Source organism: Phalaenopsis equestris, unplaced genomic scaffold, assembly GCF_001263595.1.
Source record: "Phalaenopsis equestris unplaced genomic scaffold, ASM126359v1 Scaffold001036, whole genome shotgun sequence".
NCBI classification, from domain to species: Eukaryota; Viridiplantae; Streptophyta; class Magnoliopsida; order Asparagales; family Orchidaceae; genus Phalaenopsis; species Phalaenopsis equestris.
The window spans coordinates 178,739-197,598 of NW_018165475.1; the positions used below are offsets into that span (position 1 = coordinate 178,739).

Sequence of the window (18,860 nt, forward strand, 5' to 3'; positions counted from 1 at the left end):
ATAAGAAATATGGAGTGTAGCTTTCCTTAAAATGTGATAACACCTTTTTTTTTATGTATCCCGAAAGATCAGGTGTTAGAAATGTAAATAGCAAGTTTCTGGTGATCTATATGTAATTGTCCCCGATTTATTTTGCACCTTAGACACATTCGTCATGAGAATAACAAATTTATTATCAGCATACATATGCTGCAATCGAATTAAGCAAACCAATCCTGCCAAGAAAAATGCCCTCGGGGTACAGGAAACCGCATGCTTAGCAAGCTAAGCAGCATGTAGACGCATAACGAGCAGCCTATAACATACTTTTCCACCTCTATCATATACACCCCCATGTCTTCTTTTTTCTGGAAGCATAATAAGCATGCGGCAAGATTAAATGTGGTATACAAATAAGCATGGCTTTTCTACCTCCATCATATACACCCACACCTTTCAGATCTTTTTTTATAAGCAAAGAAAAAACTTCAGATTTTGTAAAACGAGCAACCACATTTCTCAGGTTTTGCAAAAAAAGCATGGGAAAATCTCAGATTTTGTAAAACAAGCCACCAAATCCTTTTGATCACATCAAAAATACGTTTTACCTCAACTTCTCACCATAGAATGAGCCTCTCAAGTCAAGGCAATGTGGCTACAAGAAATATAGAAGCAAAGAGAGTATAAGGTCTCCAAACTGGCCCTGAATCCTCCAAGTGAAACACATTAAGCCCAAAGAAGTTTTAGTAAAAGGAAGGTATAGCATGTCATTCAAAACCTCCACCTAAAATCCAATACCAAAACCATATGTATTTGATGCCATTTTCAATAAAACGAGAGATTGTAGAGCTTGTAACAATAAGGGAGGGAAAAGAGATGCTAATAGGCTGGCTAGTTAAACCTTGCCACAAAAAGAACTTCCAACAAACAAGCATGCCAAGACATTAAGCAAAGGGTTTATACCTCAGTGGTGAAACAAATAACCAAGCAAGAGTACCGAGTGAACCAGCAGGTAGGTCGAGAAACCCAGCCAAAATGTCGAGCAAATAAGGAGCTCAAGCAAACCACAAATCCGGCAGCACCTCCCCAGAGTTTCGTCCAACCCTAAAGAACCCCTCCATATGGGGTTTTTATAGGCAAATAGGGAGGAGAAAACACCTATACTTACCTGAGGTGAATCGAAGCTTGAAGGCAATGGGTGAGAGTGGCGACAAGGGTGCAATGGCAAGTAGGGACAGTGCAAAGGGAGTGGCAGCAGAGGCTACAGGGAGCGTGGCGAAATGGAAGCTTTTCGCAGGGCATGGGGAAGAAGCTTTAGGCAAAGCGGCAGGCGACAGGGAAAAGCTTTACCAGAGCACGGGGGAGAGGGGACCTCGAGCGAACCTTCGCTGGAAGAATGGAGCTCGACTGCGAGGAATGAAGCTCGGCTAGGACAGCGATTAGGCCGAACCTGAGAAGTAGGGCACATGCTGGTTCGATCGAAGGGAGGGCTCTCGGCTGAAGAGATTAGGGCTCGACTTGGGTAGTGTGCGTGAGTTTGGTTTAGGGATTTAGGAATTTTGAAATAAGGATTTTTTTTTTCTTTTTTTTATTTAAAAAGTATCAAATTTCGTGCAATTTATGCATGCGAGGCGTCCTAGCAAAATGGGTCCCTAGGTAATTTCGACATTTCGGACGCGACGACGCAATCCGTTTCGTCATCCGATGTCGTTTGGGTAACCTCACAGATGATCGGTGAGTTTGGTTTAGGGATTTAGGAATTTTAAAATAAGGATTATTTTCTTTTTTTTATTTGAAAAATATCAAATTTCGTGCAATTTATGCATGCGAGGCGTCCTAGCAAAATGGGTTTCTAGGTAATTTCGACATTTCAGACGCGACGACGCAATCTGTTTCGTTATCCGATGTCATTTGGGTAATCTCGCAGATGATCGAGTCAAAAGAACGTGTCAAATTCGGTTTTCGTCAAAATTCTGGCTCTTGATCGATCGTTTCAAAAATTTTATTCAAGTTTTCAATGAATAACGACGCAAGCGATACGAATTGTGGAAAACGAATGTGTCGATTGTTCAAACTACGAAGTTCGTGCACGTGAATATGTAAATTGTGAATGAGGAACCCTAGAGCTTAATGGTCCTATAGGGACTCCTCATATTGGTTTCAACCTCCTAAGTGCTAGAGACCGATACCACACATGCAAAACTCCAAAGGGGTAAAGAAGTAGGTTGGATTTCTAAAATGAGGTGGGTCTCATTTCTAAGGCTCTAAGATAGTTAAAGGGAGAACCCTAAGGCTATACCCTAAACCCTAAAAAGAAAACTAGACCTCACTAAAAATGAGGTCAACAGAGGCTTTTACATCAAATTAATGAGTAAATGGATCAAACTCAAACATTGTTGGGAAAGGAAATGTGGAGCTCTCTCTGAATATTACTTTTTCCTTAGTTTTATATGTTCCACAGTTGGACTGCGGATTGATTTCAATTAGTAAGTTATGATAAAAAATGCATAACTAAATTACTTGCATACTCTTGTGAATTTCAGGTGGAGTTAGAAAAGGTGATTGATAGTGTTGAAAAGCATCAAGGTTTATACATGCTCAAAAAAAGTCTCTCTAAACACAAATGATTCAGCTTCATTTTCCGTTAAGTCAATGTTTGTTGAAAATCAAGTCTTCTTATGACATTGTCACTTGGGTCATCCTAATTTCAATTATGTTGTTAAGTTATATCATCATTTGTTTATCCATAAAAAAACCTAATTTTTATCGATGTGGGATTTGTCAACTTATCAAACAAGCTAGAAATAGTTATCTTTTAACCCAATACAAACCCTCACACCCTTTTATCATTATCTACAGAGATATTTGGGGACCTTCAAAGGTGAAAACGCTAGTAGGGTAAGATGATTTATCTCATATATTGACGCCACATTAGAACCACTTGGGTATTCCTAATGAAAGAGATATCTGAAATAATTCAAATCTTCCAAACCTTCTATGACATGTTTTAAACTCAATTCTAATGTAAATTTCAGATCCTCAAAACTGATAAAAAAATGAATATTTCAACTCCATTGGATTTATCCTTCAAAAAATAAAATAATTCATGTGAGTTTCATGTATTGATACCCCACAGTAAAATATGATAGTTGAGAGCAATAACAAATATCTCATTAAGGTATCCGACTAAATTATGATGTCTCATCAAGTTTCTAAATATTTTTTGAAGAAAGCAGTTCTTATTGCAACATAACTTATTGTCCGAATGTCTACTCAGCTACTTCAAAACATCTCTACGGGTTTCGATAGTAACTTATCCTCATATCAAAGCCTTCTCTTCAACTATACCACTAAAATTTTTTAGATGTGCATCATTTGTTCACAGTCATTCTCAAAATCGCACAAAACTTGACCCTAAATCTACCAAATGTATTTTCTTGAGTATGACACCAACAAAAATTGGTATGAGTGCTACTCTCCTGGTAGCAGAAAATGCTACAACTCCACGGATGCCATATTTTTTTTGAAAAACAATCCTACTATGCCAAATCCGATATGTAGTGAGAGTGTAAATTAACATCAATGTTAGGATGCACTTAATGACACATATAGGACATCACCACCTACTTCACCTAGCCCTCCTATTCTGATTGAGGTGCCCAACCAACCCAACCTGAAGCCTAGAACAAAGAATTTCGTGAGTACATAAAGAGAAAGAAAATCCTTAAGTAGGTGAAAGATAACTTGAAAGGATAGAACTTTTCAAACCAAAACCCGAGTCCACATTCACCTGAAATTTCGAGTAAGGAGTCTAGTACTCATGAGTTATCCCTTTCGTCTTTTGATGTTATCTAATTCAGAATTATGTAGCTTTTGGGAAGTTATCCTCATCCTACAAAAACTTTTGTTTATAACATTGATAGTATGCAAATTCCTAAATCTATCTATGAAGCCCTTGAAAATCTAGAATGGTGGAAAGCAGTTGAAGAGGAGTTTCAAGCACTCAAGCATAATGGTACATGGATTCTAACTAAACTCCCTCAGGATAAGAAATTGGTTGGGTGGAAATAGGTGTTCAACATCAAATACAAAGCTGATGAAGGTATTGAGAGATTCAAAGCTAGACTTGTTGTTAAAGATTTCACTCATGCATATGGGATCGATTATCAGGATAACTTCGCACTAGTTGTCAAACTTAACAATATTAGAGTTCTCCTTTTGGTAGCAGTTAACAAGGAATGAGGACTGCATCAACTTGATATAAAAATATATTTCTAAATGAGAACTAGAAGATGTTCATATGAAAATACCACCGAGACTTGAGAATGATTACAACAAACACATAGCATTCAACTCAGCCAATCTCTCTATGGGCTTAAACAATCATCAAGAGTATGGTTTAAAAAGTTTGTCAAAACTCTAAGATCTAATGAGTATTCTCAAGTCAAACTGATCATACTCTATGTTTGTAAAGTACAGTTAGGGCGATATGATTGTTGCACTAATCATATAGGTGGATGATATGATTATTACCGTGTTAATAAAAGAGAGATTCTCAAGATCAAAGAAGTACTTGCCATAGAATTTGAAATCAAGAACTTAGAAACCATGAGATATTTTCGAGGTATGGAGGTAGCAAGGTCAAAGAAATGCATAATTATATCACAAAGGAAATACATCTTAGATCTACCAAAAGAGACAAGAATGATTGGATGCAATCCTGCTGATACTCCAATGGATCCCAACCATTATCAGTATTGTAAACCGACACATGAATAGCCCAAATGAAGAGCACTTAGAGATGGAGTACAAAATTATGAAGTTTCTCAAGAAGACTTTTAGTTCTAGATTAATTTTTGAGAAAACAAGGAACAAAAAGGTGGAAGTCTACACTGATGTTAGTTGTACTAAGGAGCTTAATGATAGAAAATCCACCATAGGTTATTGCTCCTATGTATAAGAAAATTTGGTGATACGAAGAAGTAAGAAGCAAGCACTTTTTTCTGGAAGCAGTGCAAAATCAGAGTATAAAGCACTCGCCTTGGGAATCTACAAAGGGATCTAGATGAAGAAATTGTTAAGGAAACTTGGATGTACCCCCAGTAGATCTATACAGATAGTTTGTGATAGTCAAACAACTATCATTATTGCCAATATTATTGCCAAGAATCCTATGCATCATGGATGGACCAAGCATACTGAAGTTTACATCTCGACACACCAACAAGTTGTTGATGTCTTCACAAAAGCTTTTCCTTTAAACACATTCTCAGAGTTCAATACCAAGTTTGGTCACTACAACATCTATGACCCAGCTTAAGGGTAGTATAGAAATCTAGAAGCTGAAGGATTTGATAGAGACAACTTAGGAAACTCTTGATTAGTTTATTTCCTTCTATTCTAAGTTATTTTATTTTTTATTTCAGAATTATTTCCTTTCCTAATTTAGGTTAAATATATTTGGTAAGTTGGTAAATTAGCAGGGATTATTTTTTTTGTATATATGTACTCTACATGTGAATAATAGATATCAATAGAATTGTTCCTCTCCAAATCAATTTTCTACATATAATATTCTTCCCTCTAAATAGATCAACCAATTCTCAAAAGCCGCCTTTTTTATAGCTTTCATCTCCTCGAAGACAACCTCCTTCCACTTAGTACTTAGGAACTTTCAGAGAATTCTGCACAACATTAAGAATCTCCATATAACACATATATGCGGTAAAAGTCTAAAAAATATGTGAGAGATTTTCATATGACACAATGAAATGAGTGTTTGGTTCAAGACCTCTCTCCCTTACAAGCAGAAATGGGATGATTGAAATCATTAGATTTTGAATTAGGGCTAGACTCAGGTTCAGGACTAAGAAAATCGGAACACTAAGATGAAATTGATTGATCATGGGCTAAAGGCTCCATGAGGACATTACCCGAACAATTCATGGATTTTGGGCAAGCAACAAATTTACTTTTTTTTTTTTTGAGTTGTCATTTGTCGCGAGTAGATAATGTCAAATAGTACCAAAGTCGTAGTTTTTTTGTCTCCTTTTTGTTAGTTGTTATACGATTATGAGCATCATGAGATGGCATTTAAGGAAGATATAAATCTTCTTCAATATCTAACAAAACTCGACTCGCTTTCTTCTGATATAATATAGCTTGGAACTTTTTATGTGGGGGGGGGTGGGGGGGGATTTTATTTTGTGAGTCTTCGGTTTGAAGAAAGTCCTGCAAACTAGCATTCAAATCAATGTTTTGTCCCTCCCCCTCTGAAAGATGAGATAAAAAAAGGAGTGTAACTAAAAAAAGTGACATCCATGGAAAGAAGCATTTCTTTAGAAAAATGATCAAAAAATTTATACCCTTTTAGGTAGGAGCATAACCAACAAACACATATCTTATGGCTCGATGTTCAAGTTTTTCTTGATTGTGGCTATGAATACGAATAAATGCAGTACACCCAAAAATCTTTAAATGTAAACCAGAAGAAAGTCGATTTGTTGGGTTAATTTTAAAAAAAAACATCAAAATGTGTTCCAAAGTTCAAAACTTTATTGAGTGTTTTATTAATGAGAAATGTAGTAATAAGAACAGCTTCACCCCAAAGATCTTTTGGATTATGATTTGTAAATAACAATGCTCAAGATACTTCCAATAAGTTTTATTGAGAGGTATTAACACGAGCTTTGAATAAGTATTCCTTCTTACAGAAAAAATTGACCCAAAACATTTTTGAAATGCTCTCGGGCATTATCACTTTGTAATATTTAAATAGTTTTTAAAAATTTTGTTTGTATCATGGTGTAAAAAATTTTTAAAATTGTTTCCACTTCAGATTTTTTTTCATTAAATACAACTAAATTTTGTGTGACCATCAATAAACGTAACAAATAATTTTTTTTCAAGAGTGTGTAAGATATTTATAAGGACCCCAAATATCAGTTTGAATCAGAGCAAAATATGTAGTTGGTTTGTAAATTTGGGAAGAAAAAGATGCACGATGATGTTTGACAAAGTTCACATTATAAAGATGACAAATTTTTATTTTAAAATAAATTGGGAAACAAAAATTTTTAATACTAGAAACTAGATGGTCTAACCTATAATGTCATAGCATAATATAAATCTTTGAAAACAACTGATCATTTTATTATCTGCACAAGGTCTATAAGGTGTGAATAATGTAGAACCAGGCATATGATCAGATGCACCAAATAAATTATCCAAAATTGGATAAAACTAAGGCTAACAAATAACAATACAGTGACTAAAGAGTTGTCCTTCTGTACTGAGGAGCAAGATTGAGTCAGTGATAGTTTTAGGGAATGAAATAACTTGTGGAGGTGCTCCAATTGCTCCTTAGTGAAAGATATTGCATCTCAATTGGTAGAAACACTTAGTTTCATCAGTAATAACTTAATAGGCCCAACTTTTAAGTTTAGATTTTAGTTTCCAATTTATGTGTTTATCATGAATCTTCCAACATGTTTCATTCGTATGTCATGATTTTTTTATAATGCTTGCACCGCCATGGGTAGGGTAAATGGATTTTGGAATTATTGGAACCCGTAAAAATAGTAGAATTTCTTTGGATGTCAATCATTGCCTATTTATATGACATCATCAGAGGAGAGAATAGAGTAAGTTTGAAAATCTGAGTCAATCTCGGCTGCGAAATATTTCGATGCTTAAAGTTGAGTAGAGGTGAAGTTGGCAGAGATGGCTCCAGCAGAGAAGCCTAAGGGTTTTAAACAATTTAAGTATTTGATGGGTCTACTTCCGATTTAATTTGATTATCAGTTCACAACACTTAGGAATGGAAGCATTCTTCGTGAAAACTAGAAGAGAAATTAAAACAAATCTCTTTTCTAAAATTACAAATTTCAATAGCGTCGAAGACCGAGAAAGACAAACGGAGAAGAAGTCGTCACCGAAAAACAAAAAAGCGGAAGAGAAAGAGAAGAATGCAAAGGTGTGGCGATAGTATTTGTTAGAAAGAAGCCTTGCGTTGAGAAGCACTTCCGACATCAAAGTAGAGCAACAAGAAGTAGTAGTTGAAATCTTTTATGTCATGGTAAGTGTAGAAGCTTGACGACGGGATCGTGAGAAAGATGCGATGTCAAAACCGAGCAAAAGCATATCCAAATCCCTCAAATTTCGTGCTTTAGTTGTTGCCTTCCCTGTGGGCTCTAATTGCGACTGTATTGCAAGGAGATGAAGCCGCGATCCAGTTGTTGCATTCCATGTTGGCTCTAATCGCAACTATATCTCGAGGAGAAGGGTCTCTGAACTCTGTTGCCCAGTCATTTGACTGCAATTATATCACAAAGGGGTTAGTCACGAAGGCGATGGTATCGAGCAAACCCGGGGAGGAGCAGAAGTGGTGCGATGCAAAGGCTCTCGCAAGCGAAACCCGCAAATGATTGGTTGTATTCGATGCAGCTTCAAAGGGATAATCAGGCTTTGATACCATGTAGGTTTTCGAAGAACAAAAATAATTATTTCTTCTCAATTTCGTAGAAAATGATTACAAGATAAATAGAAAGAGATAACTTCCACATTAGGAGAGCTATAAAATCAGTCATAATTCTCCATAATAAAAGAAGAAAATCAATGACATACCAATAATTATGAATCCTAAAAATAGAAAATACTAATAATAGTAGATACTAAAAATATGATCTTTCTAAAAAATCCAACACTTACCATGGCAAAGTGAACATAACAAAGTAACAACCAAAAAAATGCACGCAAATTGGAACATTGACATAATTTCTTCTTGGCCGATCACTTATCATTCGTATACAAAATTGGTTATTTGATAATTAAAATGTATCCCATAGCCCCTTACCATTGTAATAGCTTCTCACCGAGATAAGAAAATCAGTCATTGAGGGGTTTAGATAATCAAATCTAAATATGCAATATCACACTGTATAATAAATTACCCACATATATATCTCCTCAACATTTCCTTGCACCGATAAAGAACTAGAAAATTAATTGATCTAATTGTGCTGAAAATGGTCAAATTAAGTCATGCCAGAATTCATCTATAGTACCATCAAGCAGACCCGATACCACGAAATACAAATTTAGCTTACCATTATTTTTAGAAAGATTTACATACATACCTCAAGTCCTATGTATTTACATATCTAACACCTATGCATGAAAAGATGTATTTCACTCTTTAGAAATTGAAATGGGGGTACACTTTGATATGACAGAAAAAATTTGGGTGGTATAAATGTAAAAAGTGAAGTTTAGGTGTTAGATATGTAAGTACATAGGAATTGAGTGGTATGTATGTAAATGACCATTTTTTCTAAAACATGAATAAAAATCCCGGCTATAATGAGTTGGACTTTAAGCATTACTTACAAGAAGACCAGCATTGATTAGAAGTGTTATATCCTCATCTGTCACATCGCCTCCAGCTGACAACAATATGAACTATAGTGCAAAAAAGAATAGAAAAATGTCAAACACAATAGTAATAATCATTTTAGCAAACGAAATGGTTGAAAACCACTGTGATCAAACTGAATTGGGGGATCCCATACAAAAAAACTGAAATCCTATACTTTCTGTGTAGCAGTGTGGTATGTTTTAGATTAAACACCTACAACCCTGATAATGGAAAATCTAGTACGATTAACCACAGACTCAATAGGCAGTCAGCCCTAACAGAATATATAGAAAAAACTTCAAAACTTGAAAGAGAGAGATTTTTACAATTTTTTTCGTAAGTAATATGATCTCAAGAAAAATGTTCTGTCTTGCACTTAGAAGACTCATAAGTTTCCTGTCAACAAATATCAGTTGATAACACCTTGGTTAACGCATTCATGCAGAATAATCATAGCAGCAGTTATAACTCATACTATAGGGCATGAAGTAGGTTGTGTAAAATGGTAGCACCATCAATTTTATAGTCTGATATATTTTGATGGTATGAAACATTCACTTTTTGACCTCCATCAGGTTGGCGAAAAGCTTACAGAAGATGCTGTTGGAGGACGCTAGTCCTTCAGGCGTAGATTAAAAGTTTTGGGATCTTAAGATGTAAATTGCACAGTTTGGATATCTCTCCATATGTAAAAACCCCAACATAAAAATATGTTTTAACAAGGAACAAAATCAAACACAAAATGAATTTTAGCATTTAGATACTTTAAATTACGATGGATCAATTAGAGAATTTTGAAATATAATATATGATCAAATATCAATGATTTGGGTCTAGCTTGTGATCCTCTTTAAATAACATTCGCTAACTCTGTAGCTAATCTTGTGGCCCATTTTCAATTAATAAGAAATTTGGGATAGAGTTCAATACTAATAACACATGATTAAAGGACCCAACACGCTGAATTAGCAAAGTTAATCATAAACAGAAAAGAGATAACTAACCAACTCCTGATGATCTATGCTCACATCCAGCTTGGATTCAATTACATGTACTTTGAACCACTCAAAAACTTCCATATCATGTTGATTTCTGGCACCTAACTTCTTCACTGCAAAATCCATCTATATAAAAACATCACAATAAATGCTAATCATAAACCTCCAATCTTCATGAACAATGTCTTACATAAGACATTTTTATTCAGTTGCACCAAACAGGAAAGTAGCATTAAAAACCAAATAATTTCAAAGTTAAAACAAAATGATAATAAATTTAAAATGAAAGACACTGCTTCATAACTTTTTACCTCGTAGAACCAGCTTTGCAAAGCAAGTTAAACGTTTTAAATTTCATGAATCAACATAACCCTTTATGCTAGTCAATGAACTAGAAAATAAAAGAAGTAACTATGAAGCATAAAAAATCTAAATGGAGCATCCTTCCATAGCTAATATTCATACAATTAAACATTAATAGGCTCCATGCAAATTCGCTTTCGTTAGCAATTTTGAAGAGAAAAAAAATTAACCAGAAGAATTTTTCAAATAAATCAACGCAGCTCAAAAGACAAAAAAGCGGCGACGGGACGTTTAAACTTTTAGTATTTATATTCTAACACCCTAAGAAGCAAATTATATATGGGATAAAGTAACCAACACTATTAAACAAGTGACAAAAGATATACTTGGAGAATCTAAATGAAAAGTTTCTATAAATATAAATATTTGGTGGTGGAAAAATAATGTGCAAGGAAAGATTTGTTCAAATGTAAAAGCACAAGGAAATGGAAAAAATATAAGGTGGCCCGTAGAGAGTTTAAGAGAACAATTGGTGACGCTAAAAATTCTACTTTTAGTAATCTTTATAATATATTAGATACTAAAGAGGGTGAAAATATATATGTATAAACTAGTCAAACAAATAGAAAAGAAAAGTAAAGAATTAACTCAAGTAAAGTGTATTAAAGATGAAAATCAAAAAATATTTTTCTTAGAGGAAGATATTCAATATATGTGGGTAAGCTATTTTGATAAAATTTTCAATAAAGTTTCTGAAAATATGATCAACCTTAGTGATCTTAATATCGTTAATAATAATAAAATGTTTTATTTTTACCATTGCATTAGTAAAAGAAAGTTAAGGAAGATTTAAAGAAAACAAAGAATGAAAAATCAGTAGAATATGATGATATCCCAATTGAAGTGTGAAAATATTTAGGAGAATTGGGAGCTTCTTGACATGCTAAACTCCTTAATATTATTTAAAAAAATAAAAGATGCCTAAGAGTGAAGGAAGAGTATTTTGGTCCCTTTTTAAGAATAAAGGAGATCCACAACAGCACGGAAATTATAGAGTAATTAAGTTGATGTGTCATACTTTAAAATTATGGGAGAGGGTAATCGAACATAGGTTAAGATGTGCCAAAAAAATTTCTCATATCAGTTTGGCTTTATGTCGAGCGAGTCTACTATGAAAGCTATACATTCATCGAGAGGTTTGATGGAGAAATATAGAGAGAATAATGAAGATTTACATATGATTTTTATCGATTTAGAAAAAACTTATGATAAGGTTCCAAAAGAAGTCCTTTGAAGAGTTCTGGATAAGAAAGGTGCTAATATGACTTATATTCAAGTCTTTAAAGATATGTATACTAGAGTTATTACTTGTGTTCGAGCAAAAGGAGGATTGACCAATTGGATTACATCAGGGAACGACTTTAAGCCCGCATCTTTTTGCTTTAGTTATGGATGCTCTTAGTGGACATTTATAGGAGGATGCACCTTGGTGTATGCTTTTTGCTGATGATATCCTTCTTGTGGATAAAATGATATTCTTCTCGTGGATAAAACGAGAGAAAAAGCCCAGAAAAAACTTGAATTATGGAGGGTTACATTTGAGTCTAAAGGCCTTCATTTTAGTAGAACTAAAATTGAATGCATGGAATGTAATTTTAGGAGTAGTAGCTCTACTGGTAGAGTCGTAACTATAAGTGATCAAATCTTTAAAACGTGTGGACGTTTTATAAATCTCAGATCAATTGTTCAAAGTGATGGTGATATAGATGCAAACGTTATTAGTAAAATTCACGTTGGTTGGTTGAAGTGGAGAGATGCATCAGGCCTAGTGTGTGAGAAAAGTATTGTTTGGATTGAAAGGAAAGTTTTATAAGATGGTGGCGATACCTATAAGGCACAGAATGTTGGTCTTTAAAGGAGAAGCATAAAATAAAGTTAAGTGTTGCCGAGATGAGAATGCTTAGGTGGATGAGTAGCTAGACACTTAGAGACAAAATGCAAAAGAATATAATTGTGATAGGGTTGGTGTAGCTCCAGTGGGGAACAATATTAGAGAGAGTTGTCTTAGATAGTTTGGTCACATTAAACGTTGATCATCTGATGTCCGGTTAAGAGAGTAGATGCTTCAGATTTGACTTATGTTACGAAAGACAAAAATAGACTTAAAAATACTTGGGCATATTATATAAAAAATGATCTTAATTTATTAGAATTAAATGAAAATATGGCACCCAATAGCCATGGAGAAAAAAGATTCATATAGCCGACCTCACTTACTGGGATAAAGGCTTGCAGATGTTGTTGTTGTACATCTAGCACCTAAACTTAGATTTTTAAATATATACCATCCAAATCTTTAATGCCACATCAAAAATATCACTATGTTAACTTTTAAAAAGTGAAATATAACTTTTTAGGCATAGGTAAGGTGGCATATATGTAAAAATTGAAATTTAGAGTTACATATGTAAATACACAAGAATGGAGTGGTAAGTATGTAAATCTTCCCAAACAAAAAGAAATCTTAACTTGCATTTTAATCTCTTAATTCACCTAGTGTCAACCTTGACTTATCCATAATACCTCGGTGATCTCATCTAAAACCACCCTCAGTGTCACACCATAGCCCAATACAGGCCAATTCATCCACATCTTAGGTTCCCTTGTGCCGCAACACCCCTAATGGGCATGATGAAGGGAACTTTTTTCATTTGAATAAACAAACGAATTAAATGGATTTAAAAACACATATAGGCCATAGAGCTTAACTTTCTTCATTGAGAAAAAATAATAGCACATAAAACTTGAAGTATTATAGCGGGTAGGGCCTAGAATTCTCAACTAACGAATTCCTTCCAACACCTAAAAAGCAACAAAACCATTTTAATGGGAATCATTTGCTTCTTTATAATGCAAATCTAAAGTTTCCAGTAAGTCACCAGCCATAATTTGTATGGTACACAGAAGCACAAAACTATAGAACTAATTAAGAGCAACATGAAGAAATTAACAAACAAAAGCTCTTAAATAAGGAAAAATGAAGTATTATTAAAAAACACTGAGAAAGGACGCATTTCAGTATATCAAATATGAGATATTCCAAAAGTAGGTTCATGATAACAGAACATGGCGCACCTAAGATCTCTAGTGCATATATTTCCTTCTGCATAGATGGTGACATTGTAATTTAGAAGGACAAAAAATTTTACCTGGTTTACATAATCTTCAAAAAACATTATTGCATGGTCATCCTGGCCTGTATTTAGTTTGAACAGCCGCAGAACTTTCTCCTTCTTCAATGACTGTAAGAGGAAAAAAAATAGAGCTCCATGATGCAATAATTGGGTGCTGCAAGGATCAACAATTATAATACTTCTATTGTGCATGCGCTCCAACTTAGCCATGAATGTCAAATTAGCAAGTTTTAAGTAAATTACATGATAAACAAAAATAAATAAATAAATTATAGGCAAGCCACCCCTTAAAATACCAGAATAGCCACACACCTAGCGCATGAGGCTCCCAACACTAGTGCAAAAGCTCCTGCCATTATAACAGGCCCCGAAGGACAGGGAAAGGATGACTTGTGCAACCAATTTCCACATTCAAATCTGTGATCTCCCAATCATGACAAGGGCAAACTAGCAGTTGCCACTATGCCTACACACACAATGAAGTACTAAGCTAACAGAATGTTTTATTAATCAGAACTAAAAATGATTGGGGCATTAACATACAAACCACACAATTCTTATGTATTTACATATCTAACAACTAAATATTCATATTTTTATGCAAACCACACAAATATTTAACATCTCATCAAAAATACCACCATCACTTCCTTTTTAAAAGTGAAATACACATTTTCATGCTAATGTTTATGACACCAAAGTGCTGGAAGTGTAAATATCAAACTTTAGGTGTTAGATATGTAAATACATAAGAACTGTGTCGTATGTATGTCCAAGCACAAACAGGCAAATAGAAAGACATTTCTTCCCAGGAAAAAAGGATAGTATATCATGCTAAGTTCAATCTAACCACTTTAATCATGTGGAACCTAAGAATAACAATCAGACCATTTCTTTGCTTCAAGTAAAAAATATTCAAAGCAAGACTTTGCAAACATCAATCCACCAAACTAGAACAAAAAGAAGTCCCATAATGAATAATGTGCACGGTAAGAGAGATGTCTTTTATTAACAATAAAAATTAACATGAAAAGAGATTTTTTTATCCTTGCTACATTTGTAATGCTTAAATCAGGTTGATTACAATGTATACAGAAAGCTGCATTTTTGAGTCTTCTATTATCATGTTCAACCAAGGTGACAGTCATATTAATTTCAAAATTAATGTATAAGTTCCTCATGTAGATTCTTTAGAAAATGTACATATATGTAATAATTTGAACAATACATGTTATGCAATGTTTTATAGCATGATGTATTTCATATAAAGATTGTACACGGAAAGTAAAGCATGCTTACAATTAAAAGTAACTATGGTTAGAGATAGCACACAAAATTGTTAGTCAATGCTCGATAGGTGCAATTTAAAACTACACCCAATGTTATTGGACAATAGTCAATTAGTCAGGCCAAGTTAACAACGTATTGGGCAAATTGGTCCCATCAGAAATACCTCAAATTTCAAAATTCTACTCTGATAAATTTTTATTTGCTACACTTCTGAGATTGAGACTTAATCTAAAATTTATTCTCCTAGTTTATAAAGTTGAACGGAATTGTCAAAAGCTAATTCTGCTAGTCAGAGAAATCTGTTTGTTTGACATAAAATTTTAAAAAAATGCATTTGAAGTTAGCTTCTTGATGCAAAGAATTCAGGAAAGAACTGACCTCCAAGTCTCTATCTACTTGTGTCCTATCCTTTACGCTACTATATAACTGTGATTGTAAAATAAAAGGACGTGCAACCTGCAAATTAAAGGATTTATAAGTAAAAACATTACAAAGTCAAATACAACAGCAAAATATTACATTCTTATGCAAATCATAATGATTTCAAGAATTTTTAACATCATATGCTTATCAATCAATGCATCAATTTTTTTTCAAACTGGTTTTGATTGCATAGAAGAAAGTTGTGGTCTAACATGTTCAGGTTTTCCGATGACAAGGAATTAAGGACATGGGTTGGTGATATTTACAATAAGTTTGATAGTTTTGATTAATAAAAAGAAGAGCATAAATAGACTTTTAAAATGAACTTTTGCATAACATTAAAAATCATATACGTTTACATTCTTGAAAATAATGGTTATATTACTATGGATTTTGATAAAACTTGCAGTGAAAGCCATCAGCGTGATCTTGGGTTTGAGGATTGTACAGGATTGCAGACAGAAGGATAACATTGGGAAGGTTTCGCCATCCTTCTAGGAGAAAGATTATACAAGTTTCATAAACATACCAGAACAACAAATAAATATACCTTCTCAAATTTTGGAAATTGAGCATGCATCATTCTGAGCGCTATTAATGTGTCATTAAATACTAAGCTTCTTTCTGCATTGACATGAAAATTAGGAAGAAAACAAAATAAATAAAACAAAAAAGCATTTTAAAAGAAAAACTGAATTAAGACTTGTATCATTCTTTTGAAAATTGTAGCATCCGTTCTAGTGGGGGAGAGAACACAATAGCAATTTAACCTCAACCACGAACAAATTTAAAAACAATTTATATCTTCAAGACTCAATGAACCCTCTTCCAAAAATATAAAGTTGCATTGAATAAATACATCAAAAAATAAAAAACCACCAGCATAAAAATAATAAAGGTTATTTTTCTTCGGAAGTTGCAGAAAGTCGTGAAAGGGCTTAACAGTAGAAGCAATAGAGCTAAAACTAGGAAATTGAGTTTTGTTCAAGTCTGAGATAAACTATAATGAAGAACAAGTGCATCCCTTGACAGAATAAAAATAACAAAAAATGATCAATGCTAATCCCCAAAAATTAGAGATATGATATTGAAGAGACAGTCAATGATGATTTTGATAGTCAAAAAAATAAATAGTGAAATTTCCTTAGCCAAATAGAACGGATATTTGAGGATTGGAAGTCACTCATTGATGGAAAAAAAAAACACATACCACACAATTCTTTTGTATTTACACCTATATTTTACTTTTTAGATTTATGCCGCCCAAATCTTTCATATCACATAAAATATACCACCATTTGAATTTAAAAAATTTAAAAAAAAAGTGAAATACACATTTTCATGCAAAGGCAATGTGGTATGTATGTGAAAATGAAAGTTTAGGTATTAGATATGAAAATACATAGGAATTGAGTCGTAGGTATGTAAATCTTTCAAAATAAACAGTATTGAAACTGAATGTATTTTAAGGGAAATGAATTTAAATCTATGGTAAACATTTGATATTCACTACGATAATAATAAACGAGCAGCATATCAAACCAGAATAATAATATTTGTAGAAAATTCGTATTCAAAAACAGTTACCACATTCAAAATAAATTGAGACTCCTTAGCAGTTCATGTATTCTCAAGTCAAGCTCATAGATTGGAGGAGACTGGATTGAAAGCACAAAATCGGATACAAGAATAAGCACACAAAATCATATCCTATAAAACAAGAATGATGTGTTTCTAGTATTCTTCAAGGGTGAAAGACTTGAGGGGCCAAAAGGTGAAGGAGTGGGAGCATTGTTAACTCATCAAAAAGATTGGCCTCAGTGCTTATTTAGTTATGGGCATTTACACCACCCAATACTTATTTATTTACATATCTAACACCTAAACATTCACATTTACAAGCATACCACTCAAATCCTTAGCACTGCATAAAAAGTTCCACCATCGCTACCTTTTTAAAGGTGAAATGCACCTTTCCATTGAAGGATTTATGGCCCGCCCCAAGGTTTTATAAATGTAAATATCAAACTTTGAGCTTTAGATACGTAAATACATAAGAATTATGTGGTATGTATGTAAATTTCCCATTTCGTTAAAGCAGTTGTCACTGATCCAAAATCATAATTGTGAGTGTGCGTATCTTGTCACCAAAATCCTGGACTAAGTTACGTGGAACGATGGATCTGCCTTTGAACTTGGATGTGAACCGCATCAACTCAAGCTCAGGAGTCCCAAGCGGTGACAGGACCGAAGCCAGCGCCCTTTGGGCCTGTTTACAGATAGGTAGCACCCACGCAGCCAACTACAGAAGAATCGAAGCCGTAACAGCATAGAATCTGTCCATCAGATTAGAAAATTTCCAAAAGAAGTCGTCTGTTCGACAAAATCCAGCGACCATGTACTCCATCACTTAAACCATAATACGGGGGTGTTTCCCCATGATCAATTACAAATTCAAGGCTCATCACAAGGAGCACAGCCTCGGAAGTACATTCAAAAGAGTGGAAAAACACTTGAAATTTTTCACCGGGCAGAGAACTTTCCAACTGTCATGCAAACGAATCAGCGCAGTAAAGAAATCAGGTATTTCCCGAGCACTAATACATTAAGAAAATATTTTCGCCTATTAAGCAACGTATCAATGTTAAATACCATGTCCTAACACAACGAAGAATGCGTCATGCAACATGAGCGGCATTCTTCGTCGCCATTAGAAAATACATCCAACAAGTGCATTATGGTAGAGAATCCAGCATACGATCAAATGAAGTAGAAAATAGGGAAAACGAAGCTCTGCGGATATATAGATGATTGTATGTGATCTTACCTAGTACAGGAGATTCGTCGTCGTCTTCTTTCTCGTCAGGGCCAGTCTCCTCCTCGCCCCTCGGCCGCTTTTTTACAGATGGTTCCGCCATGATTACGAGATCAGATATGAATTGCTCTCCTTCCGACCAAGGAAACCCACGAGGTAGAGATGTGGGACGATGTACACCCCAAGCAATATATATGCCACTTGATGGAAAAAAATTTGATTGGAGGCCACCACTTAAGCAGCGAAAAAATTTGCCTACGTCCAAGTACGCAGCGATACCAGGTATCCTCCAATCGGCTCTTGAAATCAGCACAGTCCGTCCCACCACATTTATTCAAACGTGACCCGTCGGCCCGGCCCGCTCGATTATAACCGAGTTATAACCTAGCGGTACAGGAGTTGTAATGGAGCGGGCCATTACCGCGGTACCGCTCGGATAACAG

At 34.5% G+C, this 18,860-nt stretch overlaps 1 protein-coding gene across 4 annotated transcripts in view; it reads right to left on the reverse strand.

The window, feature by feature from the left end:
• LOC110032835 (serine/threonine-protein kinase 19) overlaps positions 1-18,625 on the reverse strand; it is a 46,833-nt gene extending 28,208 nt beyond the window's left edge. For 2 of the 4 annotated variants that reach the window (XM_020736598.1, XM_020736597.1), the window contains exons 1-6: positions 18,430-18,624; positions 16,153-16,226; positions 15,558-15,635; positions 13,905-13,997; positions 10,399-10,518; positions 9,367-9,438 (exon numbers count right to left, since the gene is read on the reverse strand). In XM_020736598.1, coding sequence (XP_020592257.1) covers positions 9,367-9,438; positions 10,399-10,518; positions 13,905-13,997; positions 15,558-15,635; positions 16,153-16,226; positions 18,430-18,520 — 528 coding nt within the window. In that variant the 5' untranslated portion in view covers positions 18,521-18,624. Of the gene's footprint in view, positions 1-9,366; positions 9,439-10,398; positions 10,519-13,904; positions 14,044-14,201; positions 14,356-15,557; positions 15,636-16,152; positions 16,227-18,429 lie in introns of those variants that run through there. The other 2 variants (XM_020736599.1, XM_020736600.1) reach the window with 2 other exon arrangements.
• Between the last annotated feature and the right edge of the window lie 235 nt (positions 18,626-18,860).